We start from the raw sequence: 22,765 nt of genomic DNA, 5'->3' as shown, positions 1-22,765 counted from the left end.
TTAATTCCAGTTCATCAACAATCTTTTACCCCCCCCCCCCCCCAAAAAAAAAAAAACAAAAAAAAAACACACATAATACTGTGGAATACTTCATTTTCGATGGAATTAATTTTTGATGAAACAGCTTTTTGGGCGTTTTGTATGGAATTTATTTTCACTGATATAGGAAAAAAAGTATATTCGCTGGATTTTATTTTCACGGAATCATCCCTTCAGCGAAAATAAAGTATTCTATAGTATATTGAAAAGACATGTATTTACATGTTGTCAGCCATGTTGAAAAAACAAATTTCTCAAAGAATGTTTACTACTTCGGGGATGGTCCAAAATTTATGTAAGTGACATATCGTAAAGTTGTACAATTTCTGTGATGTCATTTCCAGTTTGCAGATTACACAACAAAGACGTTTATCTCAGATTTCCAGGTTTTAATTGTCGCAATTACAGGTCAAATAGACTTCTAAATTGGGAATATAGTCGCAAATTCTGTGTGATTGGTGATTCCTTGAATTCACTACCCTTGAAATAGAAATAGGCTAAGAATTATCTCAGAACAAGGAATAGCAAGGACATCCACAGAGTGGATGACACTTTACAATTACAGAAAAAATAAAAAAATCTTTGAAAAGTCTTTAAATTTCTTCATACTTGTTACAGTTAATTCATTTTTAGAAAGGCCTGTTTTCCCTGCATTGAGTCTTTTTTTTATAAAGTGTTTTCTACCCCAGTTCTGACAAGTGTCGGCAGCGATTGCTATCCCGCGCCCGCCCTTCTACCATGTTGGCTGTTTGATAGCAATAGAACTGATTGTTTCCCTGACAATTTTGTAAACCTACATTTGTACATGTAAAACCCAGTGAAATTGTTCAAAATAGCAAAACTAAATGTCAGTGAAAATTAAATGCTTTTACAGTACTCTATGTAGAGTGAAATACTTTATTTTAGCTGGAATTAATTTTTGCTGAAAACGATTTTTGGTTGTTTTGTATGGAATTTATTTTCACTGATTCTTGATGAGTTGAATGTGAGTATATTCGCTGGATTTTATTTTCACTGAAGCATCCCTTGAGCGAAAATAAATTCCAAGAGGAAATAAAGTATTCTACAGTATCTGTACTGGTAAGACATTGAGTAAGCTAACTTCATATTTTTGTCTCCTATAATAATACTGTAATAAGTCTTTGTTTTAGTCTTGCTTATAACAATTCTTTATTTTTCATGGGATGAATTTTTTTCAAAATATCTGAGAAAAATATCTAATTTTGTAGCAGTGAATATTTCCATGGGGTCCCGGATCTCATTTTCGTGAGGTAGATTGTCACATTGACTTTCGCAAAGTCTGCAGACGACCTTTGATTCATCCACAATATTGCTGGCTATGTTTAATAATTTGTAAATCATACTGTCTTTCATTGGAGTTGAGAGGAATGGTGTAAAATTTGAAAAAAAACAACAACTTTGTAACCAGTTAAACTAACAAAAAGCGCAGACATGTACGATATTTTAGGGAAGTCCAAACAAAGCAGTATAGATTGCAATATCGAATGGCAGATGAAAATTGATTCAGAGAAGAGTTATGGGGAGGATCGAAGATAGAGTCGTGATAGAAAATAAAAAGAGAGAAAAAAAAAGATAATTGTGTGAAGATGAACATTCAGAAAATTAAGTTTGTTGCAGTTACAAAATGTACATGTATTAGGTATGAAATTAAATATTGCAAGTAAAGCTGGTAACAATTCTAGGGGCATCACAGTCTCTGATTCCTCACAGACTCCTCGATTCCCAGAGTTGAAGTAGCCATGGACCTACCAACACGTGTTGGGATAAGGATTAACAAGGTTTACTGGTAGTTGTATTGGCCAATACATATGTAAGGTCTTGATCTTCAAGGACAAAATTGACAAAATGGACTATAGACTATATGGCATATAGGAAAATCTAGGGTCCCTAAAGTAACCTAATTTAGCATCAAGACAACTTCATTAGGCACCAAAGCAACCTCATTAGACATCAAGGACATTGCCTTTGAATCCTATATGAGATTAAAACCTTAATACATGTACTTCAGTTACACTAATACCCTGTACCACTATGCCAAATTTAGTACTGCGAAATGTCTTGGAATTTCTCACATTCACGTACTGTTCACAAACTTTTCACTTAAATGCAATTTTATTAGAGTACTGTAAAAGGGTTAATTATTCACTGGGTTTTAATTTTGCTTACTTCACTGACTGGAAAATGCGCTAAATTAAAATTCAGTGAATATGTAAAATTTAGAATAAAATACATTACTGTAGAATACTTTATTTTCGCTTGGAATATATTTTCGCTATTTTCGCTGAAGGGATGATTCCGTGAAAATAAAATCCAGCGAATATACTTTTTTTCCTATATTTCACATTAAACTCATCAGAAATCAGTGAAAATAAATTCCATACAAAACGCCCAAAAAGCCTTTTCAGCGAAAATTAATTCCAGCGAAAATAAAGTATTCCACAGTATCTAAATGATAAAGCCGTGAATTTAAAACTGACTTAATATGCCTGAAATGGTGAATCAGCGAAATTAGTCATTTTACAGTATTTCATTGTTTGTATTGATCTGTTGGTGACATAATCTATTTTATTACATATGTACTGCAGTTTATTTTGATTCATCCCTGAAATCAAAATCGGTATTTCCACAACCCATATGCAAATGAGGTCTGAGAGCAAACAAAGTAGTCCCTTCAGGAGTACAGTTTTTCGGAATAAACAATATTTAAAAGTACGATATTTTCCCCTTGGGCCGGGTACATGAATATACTTGTCGAGTGACATGAAATTTGAACAACAGTAATGGTACTTTTAGGCAGTCACTTATTTTGGCCCAAACTAATTTGCATATCACCCATGCAATAATGAACATGGTATTTTCATTGGCTACCGAACTATTTTTATTTTGTAAACTCATTTTCGTCTGCCATTTTTATCCAGTTCAAATTGTTCAACAACATTTTTGGCATGTCAGGTGTACATCACATGGAATACTACGATTGGGAGAACTTAATGTGTGTTGACCACCTGGAAACTGAGTTTTATAAACCTTGAAGGGCTCTCAGAAGATCCACCAGCAGTAAAATCAGGGATTACTATGCAGCCGCAACCATCAGCATCGAGATACCAGGTTTCTGCTGGCGACGTTGCGGCGTTACTCAGTTCCAAATAAAAATTACCAACGCCAAAAGAGCAACATTTTAACCGGTAATCAAGACTCAGTCAATCCACGACCAGCAAGCAACATCACACACGAAGGTGTAGCGTGCAGCTAAGCGACAACCGCTGTCGACGAGATGCGGTGTATTCTGCTGTACTTTCACTCGCTTCGCTTGTGAAAGTACGACCGCAGGATACACCGCATCACTCGTGAAAATAACTTCCATATGCAACGAAAGCCACGGGGAGGGTGTGGGGTTCTGTCATAGTATTGTAGCTGAAACAATAATCAACCATTTGTTTACTGGCAAATATTTACCAGAATTGATTAAGTTATACATGTACTGTAAAATCTGTATTAGAAACCGCGGCTTCTATTAAAATGGTACAATCCAATAGAGGGGGTGCGGCTTCTATTAGAGCATCTACACATATGAGAAATGATGATTTTTTGGTTCCCAATTGTTTAAAAAGAATGGGTGCGACTTCTATTAGGGATGCGGCTTCTAATACAGATTTTACGGTACACATAATTTCACACTAAAGTAACAATTAAACCCTCTTCCCTTCACACAGATAAATGCATTTCTCAATATTTCAGTTGATTGCAGCCATATGTCAAGCAAAGCTATTGTTCTTTGTGGGTTGCTGATTTATTTTTAGCTCCGCTGTCGACTTTTGAGCGGAGCTTATCATATGAGTGATTGTCCGGCGTCGTCCGTGTCAATGTTTTACTTTTTCGACTTCTTCTTGAAAACTACAAGCCTGAATGCTTTGATACTTGGTGTATATGTACCTTGGGTAGACCTCTCTCAGATTTGTTCATTTCATGATGATATCTGCAATTCTCTAATTTTGGTGAATATTTTTGTCATTTTTAGTAAAAAGTGATATTTTCGACTTCTTGTTAAAAACCAAAAGTTCAATTGCTTTGATATTACATATATAGATACTACATGTAGACCTTTCTTAGATTTGTTCATTTCATGATTATATCTTCAATTCTCTTATTTTTGTGAATATTTTTGTCATTTTTGGTAGTAAATGATATTTTCGACTTCTTGTTAAAAACTGTAAGTCCGATTGCTTTGATACTATACATATTGTTCTTTTTCTAATGATATCTTCTGTTCTTTAATTGAAATGTGCATTGCTAACAGCGGAGCTATCTCAGCCAATAGGCTGCTTGTTTATTTAGTAACCTCATCCTGACCTTCTTAGTTTGGGCCTTTTGATTGATATGGTTGACCTAGTTTCTTGTGTTAGATGGTTTATTTTATTATGGGTCTTCAACACAGGTGTTTTTTGTGTGTGTCTGTCTGGTTGGGTAGGGTAAAATGTTATGCAAAAAAATTAACTGTGCTTATGGTTAATTTTGTATCACATGGTATTATTTAAGGAAAAGTCAAGGCTAACAACAAAATATTCCCAGATGAAAGACCTTTGCAAATGTAAGAAAATGCAATTTACATATCACTTTTCAAAACAGTGGATATGTCACACTTTACCCATAATCCTTTGTTGAAGAAACAAGATGGCGGACTACATAATACCACAGTCCCTCCACAACGGTTATGAAATGGTCAGATATCTATTGTTACAATGCGTGTTTGGGTTAATTCGTTGTTTATTTAACAGCTTAATCGTTGTGTATTTCGCTAGCGGTAAAATACAAATGTTCTGCCATCTTTCCCCAACATTAACATGAAATTAGCATATCCGATGATGTAATTTCTCCCACAAAGCATTGCGTTTCTTTAGTGCGCATGCATACTTTCAATGTTTTCATTCGTGTCAACATAGTCTTTACTTCCGTGATCGCTTTAACATATCACTGTAATGTGTAAATCCTACGATGATTTTGTCGATTTTGATGATGAAAATGTCAATTAGCCATCAGATTTAGAGGAAGAAAGCCGTGATGTGGAGTCTGATTTAGATTACGAGCCAACAGTGAATGAGCAATGACGGGTGACAATACAAAATCGCTATCGTTTCAGGAAACAATATACACAAAATAAGAATAAATGTGAACAGAAAACTAGCATTACTGTCTGTCAGTAAGTATTGATGAATATATGTATACATGTATAATCAGCCACGAAATCACGACGTTTTCAAAAATGAAACATCTACTGAGTGGCAGCCATTTTGTTTTACACACAAAAAAACAAACGAGTTGCGAAATAAACGATTTCAATTTAACCTGGTAAAATCCTATTAAATTTTAAGATAATTCGGAAAATTATCATTATATATTCGATAATGTGCCAAAACTACCGACATCGTCGTAACACAAATGCAATGACCGATTCTAAAACTGCCCCTGAAGCTCCCAGTCACAAATCATTTGATACCTCGGATAAAAACGACATACACGACCTAATATTCACTCAAGATGTTCCTGACAACTAAATAAACTCAAATAATAGCGTCAATTACGAAATATATTTGAAGAAACTATTACACTATGTTGATTTTTCCGACTCAACCAACGACCGACCTCAGTGTGAGCGCTTCAGCATGAACCATGACGTCATCACTTCAGCTGGAAGGCTGAAACACGCATTGTTTCTCGATCTAAGCTCGTTCACACCTTTTGACAATAGCGTTTCATAACCGGTTGTGGAGGGACTGTGATAATACTAAATATCTAGTGAATGAAAAGTAATATAAAAAACTGTAAATTGCATTTGTAGAGCTCTTACACTATGTTGCATTATGTTGTTTGCCTTGACTTCCTCTTTTAGTATACACTTTACTGACGCCATGGAGACATGTATTGTCATGTACATGCTGCGCACAGTATGAACTCAGAAGCAGTCAATTCATTATAATTTCATAATAATTATAGATGTAGTCCAGGAAATCATACAAAACGATTGCCTTGGACTCCGAAATAGTGATCTCTATTGTATCAAACCCTTGTAGGACCAACATGCATAGTTGGTGTACATGCAGGGTTTGCGTTAATGTCTCAGCAAGACGAGTCTCACTTAAAAATTTTTAAGAAATTGAAATTTGACCCTGGATAACTTTATTAGAGATTGGACCCCAGCTTGCCTGAAAAACTGGGTCCCTCTTCAATGATTGGAGTCGGGGAAGCAAAATATGGAGTTAACGCAATCCCCGACATGTAAAAATCAAGTATCGGTACAAATTATTGCAAATTTTGTAGCCTGGTTCAGTGTCAGTCATTGGGTAGCACAGTTTTGTTTCACATGGCATGACATATGCAGTGCTTCATTCAAGAATAATATTTAGGCTATTGTTAATTATCCATAGTCAGTAGTTATTTTTCTGACTTTAAAATATTCAACCTATATATACATGTAGGCAAATTTATTTGAATAATTGATAAGCAAGGAAAGATATGTAAACAAAATGTACCCTATTTATCTGGGTTTACCCTAAATATGACATACCTACTGTGAATGCATTAATTATCAACTAGTTTTTAATTTTGCTATTTTCGTTGATAAGTGGAATTCGCTAAATTAAATCCATGTAAACATGTAAAATAACAATAGAACTCATTGTTTTCCTGAAGAGTTTATGAAATAAAAATTGAATGAAATTGCTCAAAACATGAAATTAAAAATGTCATTAAAATTGAATGATATTACAGTAATGTAATATAAGTGTCATGTTATTAATATTAATCCTGAGATTAAAGCAGGTGTCAGAAGTGTATATGAATACAGTCAGTGTCCTTTGTGATGTGGGGAGATGTGAATAATAAAGCCTACTTTATTATTTAGTATTTACATGTACGTTGTACCACGGTTTACTAAAAAAGACGGTTAGGAAACGCTGTTGTTAAAAGGTGTAAATCTGCCTAATTCCTCAAGCATGTGTGTCGCGCTGTGTACGCCCTCAATCGCTTGATATTTCAAGACCCACCATTTTGTTTCTTTTCTTGTGTCAATCACTTGATGTCCCGCGAATTTGAAATTTTCAGCTGGTGTTCAATAGAATATCCATGTTTAGTGCACAAGCTCTACGAAGAACTGTACGTATACATTTCGGATGAGTACTCTTTGTTACAGTGATAACATTGAAAATCGAGACTGGTCATTTATCATTTTCACTGTTGTCATGAAAGTAAGCTTGGGTCCCGGAAGAAAAAGTGACGAAAATTCTGACCCCTAAGTCATTATTTTAAAATACATTATATTATAAAAAATACTACTGGGGTACCAAATATTATTGTACGTACTTATGACGGTTGTATGCGATTCGGGGGCTTATTATCGTTGTGCTTTCGCGTCACTGCATCAGCCATTTTGTTTAAAGTCTTTACACTTTTTCTGTAGACACCGTAGAAATTTTTGAAAATTCAACATTTTCCGCCAGTTTCATAAAATGCCTGTTTAATTGTTCTTGTCTGTCCTTGTTTCAGTTTTTTGTTGAATTTTTGATGTTGCAATATTCAGCGTGCCGTTAAATACGGTTTTAGTCAACGCAACAATTTTTGAACACATTGAACTCTCGATACAACTTTCTAGCAGTCTATTTGCCAAATCAATTTTTCGAAACCTTTTCAGCCGTTCTTAATTTAATTAGAACTGCCTGTTGTTGCATATTTGGTCTGCTTACATGCATTTTGTAGAGCATGGGCGGGTCATTTCAGTTATCTTATTGCTTGCATATTTTGTTTATTTCCAACAAAATGTATGTGGTATCATGGCTCTTCATTAAAACTTTCACATGGCTGAAATATGATCATGCGTTGTATTTTTGTAAGTATTTTTTAGCGAGCATACATTTGTAATTAGAGATAGAAAAGAAGTAAATATGTATACTCTTCCCTTTATACTGTAAAATACTTTATTTTCGCTTGGAATTAATTTTTGTATTTTCGCTTAAGGAATGATTCAGTGAAAATAAAATCCAGCGATTATAACTTTTTTTCCTATATATTTACATTAAACTTGTCAGATATCAGTGAAAATAAATTTCATACAAAACACTCAAAATGTCTTTTCAGCAAAAATTAATTCCACCTAAAATTAATTATTTTACAGTTTAACTAAATTTTAAAAAGCCAGCAGTAATGCTGTTTTCAAATACTCACCATAACATACATTTGGGAAGTGAAAATACTACTATTGGCTAATTTGTATAACAATAAAATATGTTAATTAGCTCTATTTTATTTATTGTTAGGCCTAATTTGCTTCTATGTTTGTCCAAAATTAAAGAGTTGCCTCTGGAGAACCCTGTATATAGGCAATTGTTTTTTTTTTAAATTGTAACAAAATATCAGAGGTACATGTACAGGAAGTGGATGTACATGTAACAATGAATGGGTGTACCCCAGACCATTCGTCCCGGTGTTATCGCTATCGCCACACGAGACTCCAGCTTGTCTCCTATACAATTTGACTGCGCACATCCAGAAAGTAGATGTAGCTGTGATTGGTGGAATACTAATGAGTTGAGTGTCAATCAAACGCCCACGCTATCTTTAGTAAACAAAGTCACGTGACACGCGCCATTTTAGTTTTGATTAGTTCATCGGATCGGAGTGTCGGTGCTCGCCATCCATAAATCAAATCAAAATGATTTTTAAGGAAATTGTCGCTAAGTACATTTGAACTGCGGTCATCATTGCAAATTGAATGTGAGAAAGTTATGGAACGTCGTTTTGAACTTGAACGTGGTCGGGCAGGCGATTTCAAGGCAGCACGCTTAACCCTTTCGTTCACAGGTTGGGAGATATTAGAATGACTGACAATTTCACGCCACTGTTTTACATTATTGGCGGATTTTTCTGCGCTATCAATCTTTCTCTTACAAACTAGACATAAATGAGACGACAGAGTCGCTCCTTTCACAACGTCGCACTGGATCAAATTGGAAAGACGATTTCCATAAGTTATCCCTCCTGCTTTTCCTGGCTTGAATAAATTCACACACGACTTTAACTGCCCACAAACTCGAAGACTACACGAACACAGTCTACAATAGTCGTCCGCAACAATATGTATGTATTTCTTCGGTGTACTGATGCACGAATGCACCGTGACACGGTGTTTCTCGGGTGTCGCCATCGCTGAGAATGCCGCCGGCGCAATTTTTCACCCAACTCGCGATTCTGTTTTGCAACATTTTATCAATATTCCCTTTGACAAAATCGCCGACAAAAGCACCGCTTTGCTGATCTTTTGTTCTATAATTCTTAATGCAAACACCGACCCTAGTAGTAATTAGTAACGTCGCCTAGTACATATGAACGGTCGTCATTGCAAATCGAACATCCTTTTGAAATTTGGACGTCGGGCAGGCGATTTCAAGGCACCGCACTTAAATATTAGCAACATATTTTTCTGAGCGGTTGTTTATTCTCTTTCAAACGAGACATAAATGTGACGACATAGTCGATCCCTTATCCACCGCTAAGAATGCCGCAATGTTTCGTTCGTTTTGCAACATGCCACAAATCGTCGAAAAAAACACCACTTCGACGGAAGCTTGCGTAATAAGGGGGTTAAAACAAGAAAACAAATGCCATGTTTAATACATATCGACCTGTTTTACTTGCGAAAGATAACGGAACATGAACTCGTTTCGTGCGACTTCGGAACCCGAAGGAACACACCAACAACGTTGAATTTACCCGCTATCTTCCAAATATGGTATATTAATTTATTCAGTTGTTTATTTAGAGTGACGTCCGCGGTCGAATGCGATTGGCTATCGATGTCAGTGCAAAGGTCATATGAATATTAAAATTAAGTGGGCGGAAGGAAAATTGTATAGGAGACAAGCTGGAGTCTCGTGTGGCGATAGCGATAACACCGGGACGAATGGTCTGGGGTAGAATGGGTGCAGATTGACAAAGAAACTAAACTGAAGTCATTTTGTTTCTAAGAATCTGACTGCTATAACCCCGAATTCAATGAATGTATGCTTAGACAAGAATGACTTTGGTAGCTGTCTCGTAATTTCTCCTTTTGCTGGAAATTTCCACTAATTGAATAATTTTAATGCGAGTTTGAGATCTCAAATTATGATGTATGGCAATACCCAAAATAAGTCGTATTTTAATGTCCTAGCTTTCAATAAATACAATATTTGGCTCTGAAATTCTTAAACGATTATCCCTGTTCATAAAAGGTCATAAAAAGGTCACAAGGATGTTTTGGCTAATAGCTAGAGAAAACAGTGTGTGTGTGTGTTTGTGTTTGTGTGTGGCGACTGTTGAATAGGAATTTAATATTATTCACCCCGGATATGCTTTATGAATGATATAGTTGATATGTTACTGTTTCCTGTAATTTGATATGCACAGATGAGTGGATTACACATACATGTACATAAGTTATTATATGTTGTTTAGTCTATGAAGTTATATGCTAGTTTTGTTTTGAAAAATCTTTGGTGGTGTTTGATTTCATTGAATATTTGACATAAATATCATATATGAAGTATACAAATATAAAGAGAGGATTTGACTTGGAGCTATTTTTATTTTAAAGTTGTTCTAATTCAAAATAAATAATAATATAATGGAAACAGATTCTACTATAATACTATGTCCAACAAATTCTTCAATGTTGGGGGAAATTTTGAAATTTTTTAATGCTGGTTCATAATTTTTGTGATATTGATAATTTAACAGTGATCGTAAGTACATATTTTCATGTTTCTATGGCAACTGAGCAGTGTTGTACAATGATAATAAAAAAATTATGTATGCAATTTTAATCTTACATATACATACATGTTTAAAATGAAATACCATGGTTACCGTAACACACTGTGAGATATTTATGTAAAATGTTGTAGTTTTCTTGTGAAGATAATATAATAGAATTTAATAATTATTAGCGGGGTTATATTTTCATTTATTTCCCTAAATGCTCTAAATATTCAGTGAATATTCAAATAAGTCAACAGAATGTCTTTACAATGTTATCTTTACGAACCAGTGAATTTAAATCAAATGCTCACTTTGTCTGCAGGGCCTGTCCTTCTTTGTTTTATAATACTTAGTACGTCTATTAAATTTTCGGTAAGTTCTTGTAATTGTGACCAACTGTATGAAACTCTGAATATTTCCCAGAAATTGTTGACATCAATGATAGCAATTCAAGCCCAGAAACGTTGAGTACTTATCACCAAGCATTACGTTATTTGTTTATCGTAAATATTCATGAAGTCGCTCTATTCAGACAAACAAGAAATTTCTCTCTCTGCTGGATGACGCTGAATGCTGGAATAATTTTGCAAGGGCGTTTCTGGCTTAGTAAACTTCCTTAGAATTTTACAACAAATCAGTAAAAAGAATTGAGGTACATTTAGTACAGTTAGGGTTGAAAAGATTGTTATCGTCTGTGCACATTGTCTACATTTCAACTGTCTCATTGTTCTATGGTTATGTCAGTTCTATTTATAGTAAATCAACCGAAATGTGAACAAACCTTTTGCAGTGTTTGAGCTTGCCTGGATGCCCTAATAAACCCTTTATACTGTAGTATTGTTAGTGTTTTCATGATTCCAGTGAATTTGTATACCAGTATTGCCTAGGAATATGTGTTCACACTCATAGATGAATCGGTAATACCGGTAATTGTGAACAAGTTTCCAAACTTTTTTTTTTCTGCTATGCTTTACACAAATCTCTGTGCTAATTTTGCTGTTATTTCTTTGTTTAATTTCGGTCTCACTTTCCAGTGGCTCTTGATCACAATTTTTGAGGAGAAAAATCATGCAAGTTTATTTTCTAAAAACCATGATTTCAGCATTGAAAAAAAATGTTCACAGAAAATGTTATTGTAAAATAAGTGGGAACTGAATTCAAATATTACTCTAGTGTTTCTATTTATTCAAAGCTATACTCTTCGTCTTGAAAAATATCTTCTTGTTTTTCTTTTCAAAAGGTTGTACATCCTGGTACTTATTTGTTAATAAACTTCAGATGTAAACGACTGCTGAGATCTCATTGGCAGATAATGAAAAACTATTTTAGTCACAAAAATATATTTTCTTATATGTTGGAGGACATTTACAACTAAGCTTTATTAAAGGACGATGGTTGTCGTGCTGCGTCATGTTCGATGCGGAGCTCATAGCGTCGTATACAGAATGCGTAAAATACATTATTAACATGAAATTGGCCCATCGCTGCGTGACAACTACTGCCCAGCCTTCTCGCCCAAATTTGACAGTACTTTTTAGCTCCGCTGTCGACTTTGTCGAGCGGAGCTTATCATATGAGTGATTGTCCGTCGTCGTCGTCCGTGTCAATGTTTTACTTTTTCGACTTCTTCTTGAAAACTACAAGCCTGAATGCTTTGATACTTGGTGTATATGTACCTTGGGTAGACCTCTCTTAGGTTTGTTCATTTCATGTTGATATCTTCAATTCTCTAATTTTGGTGAATATTTTTGTCATTTTTGGTATAAAGTGATATTTTCGACTTCTTGTTAAAAACCGCATGTCCAATTGCTTTGATACTACATATATAGGTACTACATGTAGACCTCTCTCAGATTTGTTCATTTCGTGATGATATCTTCAATTCTCTATTTTTGGTGAATATTTTTGTCATTTTTTGTAAAAAGTGATATTTTCGACTTCTTGTTAAAAACCGCAAGTCCGATTGCTTTGATATTACATATATAGGTACTACATGTGGACCTCTCTCAGATTTGTTCATTTTGTGATGATATCTTCAATTCTCTAATTTTGGTGAATATTTTTGTAATTTTTGGTAAAAAGTGATATTTTCGACTTCTTGTTAAAAACTGTAAGTCCGATTGCTTTGATACTATTCATATTGTTCATTTTCTAATGATGTCTTCAGTTCTTTAATTGAAATGTGCATTTCTAACAGCGGAGCTATATCAGCCGATAGGCTGCTTGTTTCTTATATTCTTCAATATTTCTGGGTACAAATGTATGAACCCTAATTTTGAAGCCAACAGACAAAATTTGAGTCAATTTTCAGCTTTTACTCCATTTGGCTCTTTTTGTCCCAATCTTCTAAAGGAAAGTACAGACTGTAAATGAGACTATTTTGTGAATTTGTGATGAAAAGAGGAAACTGGTCGTGAAAAGGTTAAAGTTAAAAACAGTTCAGCACAGCAAAAATATAGAAGTCATGTGGGAAATTATTGCTGTAGGACAATACCCCCCCCCCCCTACAAGAGATGGCGTGCGACCTTTAGGGGGTAATGCATAAGCGCTGTTATGTACATGAAGTAAATATTTTCCTGCGACACCACCATGTTGTGATTTTCACATTCCATACTTGTATTTTCTATAGGTTGTGTGGCTGCTATATCCATATGGAGTTCAAATCCAACCACATCTCAAAATTCAGTTTACACAATTGGTTGCTATGTGACTGGTAGACATAGAGACTCTGAAATCGTGATTGGAAGATACTTGGATACAGGAACTGGACGAGTAGATGAAGCCTATCATGTGGATCAAAGTACTACAAGACAGGAAAGCATCTCAGATTATGGATTTCCACCCGGATCTGTGCTAGACGTCATAAACAATGAAGAAAACAATTTTAAATTATATAATATTTCTATCAGTAATGGTACGGATAAATTTGGTGCTTATTATTGTGGAGTAAATGGTGTGGATGAAGCGAAGGTAGTCACTGTTGTTAATGCAGTAAAAACTGAAGGTAGGAATATATTTAAAAATATTGTGTTCTAATAATACTAGTATCTTATTTTTTTATGCCAGGCGACAGTTTTTGTCATTGAATTTCACTGTTTTTTTGTTCAAATTGCAAGTGCAATATACTACATTTTCACAGAAACCAAATTCATGTTTGGGACTACATGACAGGGCTGTGTGACTATTTCTAGTTTGTTTCTTGCTGTGATGTAATGTTGTAAATGTTACAGTCACTGTATGACCTCAAGTGAAATGCTCCTTTGTGGTTTAGCTGCAGATACATGTACATGTACATAATTTCACGATGACTCATTTTAATGATGCACAGTACGATATTATCTTACTGATTCTGTAATTGCTCTATTCAGGGTTCTCCCCAGCAGACAGAGAGTGCTGGACGGTATGAATATTCATGCATATGCATGAATAATTAATATTCAAAATGACCACAGGGAATGAGTAATTTTTTTCAACAATCGATTGTCACAGGGCCTCTTACGTCGCCAACTCGTTCAGTTGAGTTTCACGCCTATTTTTTTTTTAATTGGTGACACAACCAAAGCTTTGATTATCCACCCTTTTAAACATTCTTTTGTCATCCAGCGTGTTCGTTGCGTCGTGGACAAAAACAATAGTGCCAGACGGAAGCCATATGTGCCGGTCGCTAATTCTGAGTGCCAGACGGCACCGTCCAGCGTGGGGAGAATCCTGGCTCTATTACAAAACCACATCTCAAACAGAAACGCATATGAGCTGCAAATTGTTTTGTTTTGGTTGGATTTACCGGTAACCCTTATTCTGCCAGCTCCATGTACTGCGAAATACTTTATTTTAGCTGGAATTAGTTTGCTCTTGAGGTAGCGAGAAGGGAAATTTTCACTTTTTTCTTGATTTTTCAAAAATTGATAAAACGGTTACTTTAGACCTTGATACATCACCCCAGGTTTACAAAAGATCGAAATTGCGAAATAACGTTGCTCAAATTAGTGTTTTAAAACACTAGCAGAAAAGACTACAACTGCCGTTTCGTGGATATTTGCATAGTGTTTATCTTTGGAAGGAATTAAATGATAAAATCTTATCTGTATACTCTGTTGTTGACGATTCTGATATAACGGGTGATAAGCTTCCAGTTGCAAACAATGCGTGTTTATCTAACGTCCATTGTCAGCATTATTGTCAGTCGAGACTTCGTCGGAGAAACATGGTCATACAGTACTCATTTCGCCCAACCTTCCGCTTTTACATCGACCGCTTAACGCTTAATTTCAGACCACGCGGTCTTGTCCGACCGGAAACCGACCGCAGTTTAATCTCGTTTTTTTTTTTCGCTTGCTCGCTTATTGAAAACATTGACCGCTCGCCCAAACACTGAAAACTGGCACATGGGTGGTCGAAATGGTGGTTTTGATAGTGAAGTGTGAACATACAACTAGTATTAACTATTATTACATTCTGAACGACACTTCAAATCTAATAGCTGTATTACACTTGTAACGTGAAAGCAACTGAACTGGGACCTCTTGTTACGTGTTTTGGGTGCTTGTTCTAGATGTAATATTTTTATTTTTATTTTAATGAGACAGTTACGTGAAAAAAGCCTAGGTAACTCCTTTTGACAGATCATTGAATGAGCTCGGTCTATACTGTATACGTACCGCAAAAGTGTTCCCACAAAAAAATATTTTCGACTAAAAACGGCCACATGCCCTGAAAAAATCGAACAGAGCTTGACATGTATGAATAATTTATTGGGCTTAAAAGAAAAACGTGTCAAATTTAGTTATAGCCATAACTATTTGGTGGCCAGTCGATGAACAATTCAATGTCCTTCAGGGCTGAAAATCATCGACGCTACTCTGGTTTACTTTATTTCACAACTTGCAGAGAAAACTGATTCGCGTGAGCTCTAATGTATCTTAGCCTAGTATGTTCTTTTTGAACTAAGGTCAAATTCCATCAGTTTGTCAAAATATATGTTTTTCAGCGAATAATTTTGAAGCCTGTCACAGCACGAACAACTATGTGAATCGACTCCGGAGATTGGATTATACGACGACCCTTCAATTAGCGTCAAATATGCTTTGTTACAACATCATTGATTGGCTGAGAGTCACCTGATCGGAGCACGAACTGGGTCACAGAACCATATTTGTCCGTATTATCAACAGGACTTTGCAAAATAACCACACCCACATTTTCAATCTTTTTTAGCGCGGAAGTTGCCAACAAATGTAAAAAAAATCGTGAATTTCATAGATTCGAATAAAATAAAGCAAGCGATTGATAAGAATGATTATTAATATTTTCCCCGATGCTCTTCGAATTTTTATTTTTTTTATTTCAAGGTAAGAAATGGCTAGTTGAAGTTGCATCGTCTTCAATGCGGTTGTTTCACCGCGAACAACTCTAGCTCTGTTTTGGGCATGGTTTAGTTTTGCGATGTAAAATAAAATATATATTAAAATAATAATACTTGATTAATTATTTGGGGTTTCAGCCCACAAATTACGGACATGATCTCCATGAATTACGGTCAATGTTTGTCTTCTCTCGGCTGATTGTCACGGTGTTGATCGACGCCCTTCCTAAACTCAGTATGGAGAAACCAATGGGGATCGACATTCCAAACAAACAATCGAAATTATCAACGAAAGACGAGATTTTTCTAGATATTTACAAACATACTGTCATGACAAACATATGTAAAATTAACAAATACACAAAGAGGTGTAATATTAGGTTTTATTTTAGGCTTAGAAATATTTTCTTTCACTCAGCCCATGCATGTAACTGCCATTTAGCTTTACGGTCCTTCAGCATCGGGGGAAAACAACAATAATTATACAAAACACATTGCGAAGACTCAACAATCAGGAAAGAAACCCCAGACAACCATGTCGTACTTGTGTTGAAATACATTTTGTATTTCACGTCAGAATATTGTTTAAAATAAAATATTCAGTCCACGCCAAAATCGAGGTCAAAGGGTCAGGTTGCGTGCATATAATTATATATAGTTAAAACAAAAAAAGTATTTGAACTTTTGTCATCTGTTCAACATCTATAAAAACCAGAAAGACAATTATAAGACAATGTGAACCTCGGAAATTATTCTGTTAGTCCGAATTTTAAATGCGCGCGAGCGAGCAGGTGGGCGGTGATATTTCGGGGTTTGCGCGGTCGAAAAAAAAGCGGAAATTGTCCGGTTGAATTCAACAAGCGGTCGCAAAAGCGAAAGAAAAATTAAAAGGTGATTGGAAAGCGGAAGCGGGCGGGAGGTTGTGCGAAAGGAGTACTGTAACTTTGCACAACTTTCTTTTAAATCGTTTTATTTTCCAAGTCAATATTCTATTTTACTAATACATTTTTTTCTAACGCAATGGCGAAGAAAAGAAAGAAAGCGTTGACAGACGAGGCAAAGAAAAATCTGCCACTCAGTGTCGCACTCTGACACAGCAATTTTTTTTCAAACATCGGCCATTTTGTTTCACCATGAAAACCGTTTTATTAGATGTCTTATCTGAGACACTTAAAGGATTAGCTTGTTTGTAAACTGTCAGCGTGTACAGTGGGACAGTAATGTTTGTCAGAGGATTATCCCTCGTTGTTCGTTTGCATAACAATGGAAAACCCGAACGTTCCTGGAGTACGGACTCAAATGCCAGCAGTTTTCTTCATTTTTCACGCTCGAGCTTGAAATTATTCATTATCTGACACTCTTTATGAGTTCTATATCAGTGGTTAATATGTTTGGCCATTTTTAGTGTATATTTATAATAATGCAGCAAATCTACAGTGTTTTATTAACCAAAACTGTTTTTCGCGTTTTTCTCGAGTTGAAGTTTTGATCGAGAACGACTCATTGGGACCGCCGCCAAATCAAGTGCGTTCGGACTAGGACATTCAAACTCGCAGTTATCGTTCAAAAGATAATGATGGTGCGAAATATGTCTGGGTTTTTAAAGAAAATGCTTTGTCACAGAATAATAGTCTGTTAAAGGTGCCAAGTATGAAATAATTTGGGGACAAAAAAACAAACCTGCATAGAAATCGGAATAATAGGTCTTTTGATTATCAGAGACGCATTTCAATGGACTTGATTACGGACAATGCATAACTTAAATTTCACCAGGAAATTCCGCAGTGTGCTCTCGCAATCGCGTACTTAGTCATTTTTACAAGGTTCGCCATTTTTGATGTCACGTGATAATTATGTAAACAATGTCTGTCCAGTTTGTGCGAACTTGCACCTCTATATATAGTCTTTTGATATATATAACCTAAATTACTGTTCTGAACGAGACAACAGACAGAGAATGTTTTATTTAAAAACGTCACAAAACCTTCTCGCTACCTTAAAAGACTTTGGGTGTTTTGGATGTACATGTAATTTCTTTTCACTGATTTTTGACAAGTTGAATGTTAAATATAGAAAAAAGGCATATCCGCTGGATTTTATTTTCACTGAATCATTCCTTCAGCGAAAATAGCGAATATTAATTCCAAGCGCAAATAAAGTATTTACAGTATATTGAATTGACCAGATAAGGGTTAAACATCACCTATTTTTACTAACATTTTACTTGTGCAAAAATTAATATATGCAGCTATGCTAGACAAAATGCCATATATATAAACATCATAAGTCATTATAATAAAGCTGGTTGCAAACTTTGTCTGTAAGCATCACAGGGGATTTGGAATTGTATGGTTCATGAGAAATCCTATCCAACCAAATCCTGAAATGCAATTTAGAAGATTGACAAAAAAAATAAAAATTGAGTATTATTATACAACATGGAAAATTAGTTTGATTTGGTCAGCGCAGGCTGGATTTGTTGTCATAGCAACTGATTTTATCATTATTTCATGGTAATCGCAATAATCAGTGGGAGGTGTTCCACTCGTATTAGAAAGTTAAAGCAGGGGAGTCTTGCACACACGGGAATTGAGTCCCCAGCCACGATAACAACACACGCTAAAAACGCAAAGGCTCATAGGTTGACGCTTGTTTGTAAATAATGACACGCTATGACCATCTGACGCATGTGCAGATTACGACTCCCCCGCTTTAACTTTAACATTTAGCTAGCTTTCAGTTGTCGTAAAACTAGCTTAGCTGGCTTTCAAAAATGTCATACATCCAAATAATCTGTCTAAATCTGTCTCAAGTTAATAACATATATAAATACTACAAAGAATAAGATGAAATTATTGATGGCAATGGTACTCGTTTTACAAAATCTTATGGAAAAAGCAAAGCCAACAGATAGTCAGATTAGAAGTGAAGTTACAATGTTCACTTGGGCTGTACTATATTACAAAGTCTCATTGTCGGTATATTTCTTTCTTGAGAACAAATTCTCTGGATGAGCTCTCATTGTTTGTCATGCTGGTAATTAAATATTTCAATGAATAGTCATAAATATAATCTTTCAAAATAGAAAACAAATATAATATTGTATTTTGTTGTCACAGGTCATCCTTGGTCAGTCATCCCAGAAGGCACTTTGTCAGAGCTTAAATATTCATTTAGTTTCCCCAAACTACTGTAAAATACTTTATTCTCGCTTGGAATGAATTCTCGCTATTTTTGCTGAAGGAATGATTCAGTGAGAATAAAATCCAATGAATATTCCTTTTTTTCTATATTTTTACATTCAACTCGTCACAAATCAGTAAAAATAAATTCCATACAAAACACCCAAAAAGTATTTTCAGCGAATAGTAATTCCAGCAAAAATAAAGTATTTTACAGTATAAGTTTAGACCAGGTATTCAAACTACGTCAGATTTAGCTCATACTACTAACAGCCGTTTCTAGGCCTGTATCATGAAAAAATAAAGTTCCATGTCTGTACAACGCGTTTAAAAATGTTTTCCTATTACAGGCTAATGTTTTTAAACTCTCAGCCCCTGCCAAGGAGCTATGTATGAATGCAACTATTAGGTATACATGTATAAATGTTTTTTAAAATACTTGTAAATTATCCATCAGTATTAGTTTGTAAATATTTATGCAAAAATGTATTCAACCCTCCTCTTCTGTTGAATGGTGTGACCTTTGTGAGTGGGATGACCTTTGTAAGAGCTGACTGACTTAAAAGTAAATTAAAAAATAACAAGTAACCTGTAGAATACTGTGTGGGTAATATTTTTTATATTGATTTTTGTTGCATTTGCAGCAAATAGTTACCAAACAATGAGAAATCTATAGGATTGAATATACCCCACAGCTGGCTTCACGTGCATTGTTCATAGTTCATATGGTGCTTACACCAGGATTTAATTACAGCACCTAGGCGGTATGTGGTTACAGCTTAATGTTCGAGTAATCGCAAGAAATTGACATGACAATAGAAATTCATTAAAGACTGCCACTCCCATGCAATTAACAGCGAGTGAAATTCCTGGGATTGAAACATATATTTTGAAGTCACTGATGTAGGCAACGAATAACTGCAAGTTGACATAAAGACGAGGTAGTTTATTTAATCAGTGGTCAACTAGAGGCTGAAATTATAATTAATTTGTTTATTTCAATTTCTCCTGACGTCAAATAGAATACACTGGTGAAACACGGTAGTAACTGTGGGTGAAAGGATGTTTTGGGGTGTAGTTTACATTGTATATGGAGTGGTAGGGTCGGGTGTAATGTGTTCATTTTCAACTATTATGAAGTCACGTAGAATTTCACTTAATTTATTTTTGCTGACATGTTTTCAAGCATTACATGTGAATCTAATTTTCACTGCGCTGTGTCTCAATATAGTATGAGGGAAATGGCATATTCACTGGAATTTATTTCAGGGGAAAAATGTTTTCAGTGATAATGAAGTATTATGACAGATACCCTCCCCGTGGCTTTCATTGCGTATGGAAGTTATTTTCACGAGTGATGCGGTGTATCCTGCTGCCGTACTTTCACGAGCGAAGCCACGGGGAGGGTGTGGGGTTCTGTTATTATACACATGTCCCATATTTGATTATTTCATATTAAAAAAAGAACGTGCAACAAACCGGGATAGAAATTTAGATCGGGGAACCCAATTGCCCATTAATATGCTCCAAGACAGTGCTGCGACCTAGCAACGCTTGTCAGTGTAGAACGCGTGTCGCCGTACGTGTGAAAATAAAATAATCAGACGTCTAATTTAAGTCATTGTCCGAATAAATAACTCGTGGATGTTTAAGCGCGGTGGTCGTAGCACAGCGCGTGTTCGAATTTCATGTAAATAAACAATGTATTTTACACGCGTTGTATACGTCGCTGTGAGTCCCATATCGAACAGGACGCGACACGACGACTGTCGCCCTTTAGTTGGGACCACGATAGAACCAGAACTTAAACTGGGCGACTACGATACACGGTTGATGTTGAAGTTAAAAGTTCCTCCATAGATCTGTACATTGGCAAACATGCCGTGCAACTGCGGTACTCCACTGACGGAATGACTTTCGTTGAAATCGGTCGTCGCTGACTCGTGAGCTGCACACTACAACCTCGTTTGTGATGTTGCTTGCTTGTCGTGGATAGACTGAGTCTTGGTTACCGGTTAAATTTTGCTAATTTGGCGTTGGTAATCTTTATTTGGAACTGAGTAACGCCGCAACGTCGCCAGCAGAAACCTCATGGTATATCGATGTTGATGGTTGCGGCTCCATATTAATCGGAGATTTTACTGCGGGTCCAGGCAGCGGGTGGATCTTCCGAGAGCCCTTCAAGATTTATAAAACTCAGATTCCAGGTCGTCAACAAACATTAAGTTCTCCCAATCCTAGTATTCTATGTGATGTACATCTAACATGCCAAAAATGCTGGTGAACGATTTGAACCTGACAAAAATACTTGAAATAGATACCAGGAAGGGGAGGGGGTAAAAGAAAAGTTATATAACATTTTATTATTCAATAATTTATTAAAATACACAAGTTTGTCCAACTCCCTGTGATACAACACCTCAGACATAGCTCATTGTACTCGGCTGGAGTGTGGGCAAAAAGTTACTATTTGAATTTTTGATATCTTTTTTCATTAATGAGAAAGTTGACCCCGAAGTTAGAGTAACTGTTCAGCAGGAATGGCTTTTTAACTCTTCTGTGATTTTTTTTGGCTTGGCTGATTTTGTCACGGTTCATACTTGACAGGCAGGTCGTACCATCACTAATTGGAAAAACAATCCTGACCCACCGCTACCATGGCAACAGCCAAAGTATTGTAATAGCAGTGCCCAAATGAGCATGCCTTTTATTTTGGCTACGTTGCGCACTGGTAAGAGATCACCGGCGCCGACATTGTTACCACTGTCAACGGAATCCCAACGCAGCTTTGAACTTTGAATAAAATGTAAATGCTGCTTCCAATCTAGAAAATACTATCGCAAAACGATTGGAAATTATACATTTAACGGCTGAATACGTCCTAACAATAAAATAAAGTGACTTCTAATGACTGCCATGTTATTTTGCAAACCTCGTATAAGGTGCCCGGTTTTAGTTATAAACAGACGTTAGCTTCACGTTCATGTCCCTTCCATGATAACAGCCGAAAACATATTGCTTGTTTTTTACCGGTTTTCATTGGCAACCGAAGTATTTTTATTTTGTAAACAAATTTTCGTCTGCTATTTTTATTCAGTTCAAATCGTTCAGCAACATTTTTGGCATATTAGGTGTACATCACATGGAATACTACGATTGAGAGAACTTGATGTATGTTGACTGATTTTTATCATAGTACGAAGTACCAGGAAGTTACTCAGTTCCAAATAAAGATTACCAACGTCAAATGAACAACATTTGACTGGTAATCAAGATTCATGTAATCCATGGCTAACAAGCAACATCACAAGCGAAGTTGTAGCATGCAGTAAGTCATCCCGTCAGTGGAGTACCGCAGTAACACGGCATGTTTGCC

The 22,765-nt window shown here is 35.7% G+C and overlaps 1 protein-coding gene across 1 annotated transcript in view; it reads left to right on the top strand.

Annotated features, from left to right (window-relative positions):
• LOC144356541 (receptor-type tyrosine-protein phosphatase mu-like) overlaps positions 1–22,765 on the top strand; it is a 108,634-nt gene that overhangs the window by 5,633 nt on the left and 80,236 nt on the right. The window contains exon 2 of the mRNA XM_085503309.1: positions 13,475–13,849. Coding sequence (XP_085359435.1) covers positions 13,475–13,849 — 375 coding nt within the window. The remainder of the gene's footprint in view (positions 1–13,474; positions 13,850–22,765) is intronic.

Source organism: Saccoglossus kowalevskii, chromosome 9 (genome assembly GCF_978046115.1).
Source record: "Saccoglossus kowalevskii chromosome 9, keSacKowa6.1, whole genome shotgun sequence".
NCBI classification, from domain to species: domain Eukaryota; kingdom Metazoa; phylum Hemichordata; class Enteropneusta; family Harrimaniidae; genus Saccoglossus; species Saccoglossus kowalevskii.
Note: the sequence above shows the minus strand (reverse complement) of the source record. Positions and strands in the feature narration are given on the sequence as shown.